Source organism: Gavialis gangeticus, unplaced genomic scaffold, assembly GCF_001723915.1.
Source record: "Gavialis gangeticus isolate Ggan-Ray unplaced genomic scaffold, GavGan_comp1, whole genome shotgun sequence".
Classification (NCBI taxonomy): domain Eukaryota; kingdom Metazoa; phylum Chordata; order Crocodylia; family Gavialidae; genus Gavialis; species Gavialis gangeticus.
The window spans coordinates 13,528,778-13,536,473 of record NW_017729032.1 but is presented as its reverse complement, the minus strand read 5'-3'; the positions used below and the strand labels follow the sequence as shown (position 1 = coordinate 13,536,473).

The window sequence follows — 7,696 nt, the reverse complement described above, 5'->3', positions numbered from 1 at the left end:
GGGGGGGGGGGGGGTGAGGAGATTAATACAAACATTTGTCTCTGAAAAAAAGCCTTAAAGAATAAGCAACCATTTCCAAAGCCTTGCTGCAAACAGAATAGCCATAAACAATGCTGCCCGATATAGGAAAGCCCAGGGAGGCTTTAAAAGCTGTGAAAAATCTGAACTTTTTGTTTCAAGCAGGATGCAACGTACTTATGTCTTCAGAAGCTGCAGGACCTTACATCTGCTAGGTGCTGGGTTCCCCAATCACTTCGTAGTGGGCAGAGGAAAGGAGGTTTAGAGCCAAATTCTGGGCTGGTTTAGGGTCTAATTCTCCGAGGTGCGGGGTATTCTGCCCTTCACCTGGCTGCCTTCCCACCTTTTGAATTCAGTGCCCTGAAGGAAGTGATCAGACTGTGATCAGGAAGTGATCAGAGCCTGTTAAGATTTACCCTGATGTCCTGTGCCTTGATTAAGCCAGCATATTTCGTAACGCAGCCAAAGATTATGTTTTCAGACAAATGCCAGGTGGGGGTTTGAGGTGTGAAAGCAACAAATGAACAATGAATGGTAGGGCTTCCTGAGGTATTAAGAAGGATGGCTCTGTCACTCATTTAACAGTCTGATCTTAATGCCTGGGATGACATGCAATGTAGACAATACTCGCTATAGCGTCAGTACTTTTTGGACCTTTTGTAGAAGAATAACCACTTGGACTCTGAAGCATAACAGCAAATGTGTAGTTTGCGATTTTCTCTCCCTCTCCGTCCTCCCCCTTTTTGGTTCTTTCAAGATAACCTTGTTTATTTCCACACACTGACTACCTTATTCCTCAACAATTACTAATTTTAAATGAAGTCTTATTTTTATAGTCCTCCTTCCCACTGCAAGGTGGAGCTAATGAGGGAAAGTGAAGGAAGGGTCACTTCAGAATAACACACAGCTTTTTTCCAAGTAAGCTTATCTGGCTCTCCCCAGAGACCCATTGCATTAAGCAATTAAGACTTAATATATTTCGCTCAGTGTGATTGTATCTGTGCAGACGCCAGTCTGGGAGAAGTGAAATGTTAAGTTTCTTGGCAGCTTCTTGTTCACACAGACCTTTTGGTATAATTGTGTGTGTCAGATACAATTAAAAGAACATTCTCCAGCCATGACATAGCAGTACAGCTGACTGTCTTAAAAGGATGGTCTGGTTGCTCGCTGAGAATGGCAGAACTTTGTTATATATATAAGAATGCTAGCAGGCATTCAGCCATCTTGAACAATGGAGACATTTTCCTTTTTGTAAAGGGATCCAAAGAAAAGCAAGCCAGCGTCTTGGTGAGTAATATTGTTTCATAGTAACCATCAAGGTCTGTTATCCTATTACAAGAAAAGGCTCTAGCTCCTTCTCAACAAGAAGCCAATGCCTCGTGCCAGAGGCCTGTTTGTTGTGGAGTATGATGAAACTAAGTAACCTACAGACGCCTACAAGACAATTCTCCCTTGAAGGACCCCTAAGTTCACCTGTGTACCCTAAAATACTGTTTTGTGGTTTTTATACAGAGGGCATCATGGTGAGGTGCTGAGAACTTGTGAAGTGCCTTCCACTCCAATAGATTTAAATGGTAGAATGGGGTACAAATGGCCTTATAGGAAACGTCAAGCTTTAAAACAGGTACCCCCTGGATTTCTCAAACATCATTTCATTCAGAGAGTAGCTTTTTTATGTAGTGTTCTTTCGTAGAGATTTGTGTTGTTCTTTGTTAATGCCAACACATGTGCTTAAGCACATGTAACACTCCCCTGTCCCTCCTTCCAAAACCTAATTGCAGTCTTTGGTTGAGATCACTCACTAGCAGAGCAAGTGACAACTTGATACATCCTACCCAAAACACAAGCCATTGTTTTGACTAGCTCTGCATACTAGTTGAGACTCCTGATCCTTTCTGTTATGTCTCTGCTGTTACATTCGGACAGTAATGTTATGTTTGGAGCTATATTTTCTGCTCTGGAAACGAACTCCAGCAAGCTTGAAAATTTTGACTGCGCTGTGAGGTGATCTGATCCACTCCCCGACAAGCGGAGGACGCAGAATCAGAAGTTAGCTTTGAATTCTGAGGGACCGAGGAGCAGGATCATTTGGTTAAGATAGTGGGGCCAAACGCATCCAGGTCTCCCTCCACTGATAGGGGAGATCAGTGACCCAGACTGACAGACATACCTCGGACTTCAGACCGTTTAGCACAATCATTCATTTACATTTTTTTTGTAACCATGTAACTTACACAGAACTTAACGGTCAGCGGTGCCTTTTCCAAGTGCCCTTTCATCTCAAAATGTGGCTGGATAGAGCCTCCTGCAGTGACATCGCCACTGATCAGTGACATCCAACAGTAAAGCAAATCAGGATGATACTGAATTGTCCCAAGGGAGCATGTGGAGGGTATATCCGTTAAAAATTGTGAAGTGCTCAAAACACTACAGCAGGAGGCATATTAGTGCCCAGAGAGAGAACTCTTCCTGTACTTTTGGAGGCGTTGTGCTAGCCTGAGACCCGGTGAGCCCAGATTCTTCAATTGCAGCAATGTAACAGGTCGATTTACTCACCCATGGGCTGTTGTAGTCCAGGGATTTGTGTCTAGTTAAAGCTTGAGGCCCAGTAGTTATGAAGGACGAGTGTCTGCAACTCTCATGTTCTCTCACTACAACGTTGTTATGAATTTAAAGCCAAAAAATGTGTGACTAATCCTTCCTCGGAAGTGCAGTTGCTGTGGTTATATAGAGCTAGAAACTTTACAGCAGTTACCTTCCCTGCTCTGTCCCTCTTCCCTTTCTTTCTCAAGACAGTCCCACCCCAGGCCGTGTTTTGTGCTGACCGCAGGCTTCTGAAATGCCTGACAGAGGTACAAACTAGGCTACTTCATGTTAAACAGGCAAATTAGTTTTTCTTTCTGAACTTAAGAAACAAAGAAATAGACACTGATTATTTTTGAGTGTACAGAAAGTATATCTACATTGATGTATGTACTGTAAATTTCTAATTTATCACTGTACAAAACTTTGCTATTTAATTTTTGTATCAAAATAAATTTTTAACCCTTGTGAATTAGTACTAGATTCTTACTGAGCATTGGGTTTTTTTGCCAGGGGGTGGGGAGAAGGATCCCTCCTGTTTTCCCCTCGCTGCCCGCTTCCCCCCACCGTAAACTGTCTCATAGGTATAACCATAGTTCTGTCTTTAAATGCATACGACTGAAGAGTTCAACTTAATAAATAGGTAGCTGTGGTGGGTTAAGACACTAGTCATGGCACCAAACTTAGACGCTAGAATCTTTGGGGTGTGCAAATAACTGAGTACTATAATCAATGGAAACAGTTAAAATTTACGTCTGCTTCAGCATTTTGGGCTGGCTTATTCCTGAAAGCCTCAAGACTCAATGAGAGGGACTCTCCAAAGGTGATGCTTGGGATCCTGAATGGATAGGCAGAATTAGCTTCTTCAGCTGCAGATATGCACAGGGGCAAAAAGAGATTGTGTAGTTGGTTTTGGGAACCCAAAGATCAAAAGTCTTCAAGCAGGCCCTTTTACTTCAAGTATGGCAAGACAGCCTAAGACATGAAACATGTTGAGAGCCTGAAACAAAGGTAGATAACTCAACCCTGCCCTACCTTCCAGGAAAATCATTTTTCTGTTAACAATGGGTCACTTAATACTTTGAGTGGCTTCTGTGACAGCCAGGTTCCCTTTGTAGCATCCCTGAAATCCAGGGATTGCTACTATGGCTATTTTTCAATGTTACTGAGGACATACCCTTTTCAAGTTTCACTGGGGCTGCAGCATAAAGGAAGAGCATTCATGAGCACTTTGGCTTTTGGGGTTTTTTAAAGTTTTTTTATGTTACTATTCCTGTGTTTGTGTTTTCACTAGCTGGTTTAAGATTAGAGTGATTGTTTATGATTTAATTGTTATCTTAAGATTCTCAAATCATTTATACCAGTAGGAGTTTAGCATGGAGGATTATTTAGATGAGCATAATCTTAAATCTTACTTTAATATTTAAATAAACTACAGCTTGTGTCACCCAGCATCTATTATAAAGGAGACAACAGGTTTTATGTGATAATCTGCAGGGATTATTGAGTCAAGTTTTCAAGAACAGTACCCAAATCTAGGTGCCCAAAATATGTGAGGAGATCATTTAGGAGAGTGCTGCATGCAGGTCACTCAGTGTCAAACTGTTCTGTTTAGATGCCTTAGAATATTACTGGTAGCCCCCAAGTTAATACCTGAACTAACATGACCCCCAAAGTGGAAGGCAGCTTTCAATTTAGAGTTGACCCACTACAACAAATCAGGCCAGGTCTTCCAAAAGATTGGGCATGAAGTGGCATGAGAGCCGTTGTTGTGAAACAGAACCCACAAAGAACTTGCCTCTGATTCTTAACAAGTGTGTGTATGTGCTTGTGTGTGTGTTTTCAGACCTATTTTGGGGATCATGATAAATGTTGGGGACTTGATATCACAAGAGAATATAGTCTGTGACCAAAGATGTCCTGAAAATGGGAAATGGAGCGTATTTCGGGCCACTACATTAGGGTGTTTTGAGCCTGACACGGAGGGAGACAGAAATAGGTGAGAGAATCTCTCTTTCCCCATGAGTATATATACCATGGCCTCTGATAAAACATGCAAGCTCAGTAACTTAGTTTTATGAGGCAGATACTTTGACATGTAAGAACAAGACAAAAAGCTACCTGTTCATTTCATAGCTCACTACACCCCTTTCAGCTTGCAATGACTTTTAGTGGCAAGCCAGGGTAGCTCTGAAGAAGTGACCTACAGCAATCTCTGCTACTTATTGTTCTGTCTGGTAAAAACATAGCTGTTGGTTTATGCAGGAGATGAAAATAATGCACATGAGAGCTCGCATCATTTGCTTCCTCCCAGAGAGTTCAGTGAGATCGCCAAAGCTTGGTGGCATTTGAGCACAGTATGGAACAGCTTTGTAAAGCTATAGTCAAGCTCCATTATAGTCAATACTGCTGAGAGCTTCTACAGGCACAGAAAGCCCTGATTTATAGCTGTGTTAATGCCATATTGCTGCTTCACCAAAACCAGCCTGGGAGACTCATCATCACTGTACAGAGGACTCCTCTGGGGTAGAGCTGCTACAGGAGATACTAGACTGCTGCTGCTTCCTGCAGTTGGATGGGGTCCTTGTTTAGGAGGCCTTATACCCTGGCAAATTCCAGCTGCTGTAATAGCCTTTGGTTAATAGCCAACTGTTTTGATTTATGCTCTGGGAACAGCCCAGCACACAGACAACTTCACTTGGGTAGTGCAAAAGTAGCTAAAGGAGAGAAGCAGCAAATGAAATCTGATCTGCTAAAGATAACTCTGCCAGATCACTGCTCTTCTGTCTTCCTAGGGCTTTCTTTTAGCGTGACCATCACCTTGGAGTCTGGGGGCCCTAGTCTTAAAGGCTTATATGCAGCACCAGCTGAAAGGTACAACAACAGAGCAAACCATTTACATCAGGCTATACTCATGTGCCAATAAAAGGTTAATCTTTGTGGCTTCAGTTAGGATTTCTATTCCTGGATTATTTTCCTGCCAGCAATCTGACAGCAAAAAAGCTGATTTATGAAGTTAAATTTCTGAGGAGGTGTCTATCGTCATTCTTTTACTTTCTAAATCAATCATTTAGAACGTTTTAAGACAAATGAAAGCACCCACTGTTTGCAGACATGCTGGCAAGAAACAGACTTTCCTTTTGTATTTACACCAGTATTGAGCTAGTTTCCTGACTGCGTCTCCCATTTCCTGAATTTACTCTGAGGAAGGAAAAACATCCTTCCTGAAAAACAAATGCAAATAATTTGATAATCTGCTCTCTCAAATAACTCCAAAGATTGCAAAATTAAATCTTTTTGGATGCTTATTATACAGACCTGGAGACAGGTAACTGAAAATGTTATGAAGTGTTTTCTGAAATTTTTACTTATAATGCTTGCACAGAAAGGCCCACACAATAGAAAAACTAGCACTTCTCAACTGCCTTTTTATACTCAACATCACTGTTTTAAAACAAGGACTGGTTGACATCTAGTGGTAGCTCTAGGCAATATCTTTCTTTCTACCCTCTCACTCCACATCCATACCTCAGTCCACATCAGTTACATACATTTTTTCACCAATTTCAAGAACATTGCAGCATTTTCATTTGGAACTGTTAAATAAGTGAAGATTTACTTACTGATATTAGAGGGATAGAGAAATATTTGGGAAATTAAACCCCTTTACTAGAAGCATACTTGGGTACTTCTGCACCTTATTTTTTTTTAAAATGGTTCCTAGTCAACAGCCAAATGGCCCGGGCCCAGAGTTGGGCTACTCTTCCCCTCCTGCTTTTCCCTTTTCACTGACTTTGGGAGGAAAAAAAGGAGGGCAGGGGATTAATCCAGGAAAAAAAGATTGTTTCTCAAACTCATTCTGTTTTGCTCTGCTCCCGACCCAGTCCACAGCCTGTTAAAAAGGGGTCTTCAGTGGTAATGTTAACCTCAGGGCCAAGATACTCTGGTAAAGCTAAAGTCCCTGCTTTCTCTGTAGGAGATAAGAGAAGTCATCTCTGACCAGCTTCATTTACATTAATTAAAATGTTACAAAATTCCTGCTGTCAAGATATTATTGTTACTTTGGTTGGAATTTTTAAATTGTATTATTATTATTAGACATATGCATTGTCACGCATTACATAATGTATGATAGACTACATAATGTGTGCTCATAATGTATGCTTATGTTAATCATATAATATGATATACCATGTATTGCTATGCATTGTATAATTGTATAAATATATGACCTATTATACGTATGAAAGGGTAGAGACATTGCATAGGACATTCCCTAGGATGAATGGATCCCTCCTGAATTATAGGTGGTGAACTCTGATTCATTAACAAAACTGAACCTCAGCAAGGTGTGGTGGGGAGAAGGTCTCTGTCTTGAGGTCTAGGAGCAACAAATTACAAGGGCCTGGTATTTTCTGAGGTTCTTGTTTTGCTGTGGATTCCCCACCTGAGGTTACCATATTCCTGAGCCTCCAGCAGAGCTGTAACCAGGCACTTGAGTATCCTGGGAGGTACCCACACCCAGGGCAGCAGCAGTGACAGCGCTGTTGGTGGCAGCCAGACACAGCTGCTGTTACTTTTGTACCATCCCCTTCCCTTCTTGGGTCAGTGTCCAGGATTGGTGCCCACCTACCCCCTTTTTACATTACCAGCCCCTAATTTGGGTTGCTCAGTATCTTCTATACTGAGTGTGGTAGGTTTTTGCGCTTCTTCCTGTTTGTTTTCCACATATTCCCAAATAAAGGTAGCTGGAGGTCTAGACTCCCAAAGGAATAGAGTGGTAACAAGCGTGGAAGAACCTCCTGCAAAAACAACCAGAGAGGTTTTATACTATTTTTCTAGAGCCATCATTGTATTTGTTGCTCAGAAAGAAGAGCCCTTCAACCAGCTGAACCCACATCTTGGTACTGCTACTGCCACATGGCAAAAGGGTTGAAGTAACATTGAGTCGGCAATGTGGGGAGGCGGCTAGGAAGGCCAACTGCACCTTGTCGTGCATCCACAGATGCATCTCGAGCAGGTCCAAGGAGGTGATCCTCCCCCTCTATGCGGCACTGGTCAGGCCGCAGCTGGAGTACTGTGTCCAGTTCTGGGC

General features: G+C 42.1%; 1 protein-coding gene across 1 annotated transcript in view; it reads left to right on the top strand.

Annotated features, from left to right (window-relative positions):
- The window catches only part of FZD4 (frizzled class receptor 4), a 15,627-nt gene that overhangs the window by 3,046 nt on the left and 4,885 nt on the right, over window positions 1-7,696 (top strand). Inside the window, exon 3 of the mRNA XM_019524767.1 lies at window positions 7,469-7,548. Within this exon, the coding sequence (XP_019380312.1) occupies window positions 7,469-7,537 (69 nt within the window). The 3' untranslated portion in view covers window positions 7,538-7,548. The remainder of the gene's footprint in view (window positions 1-7,468; window positions 7,549-7,696) is intronic.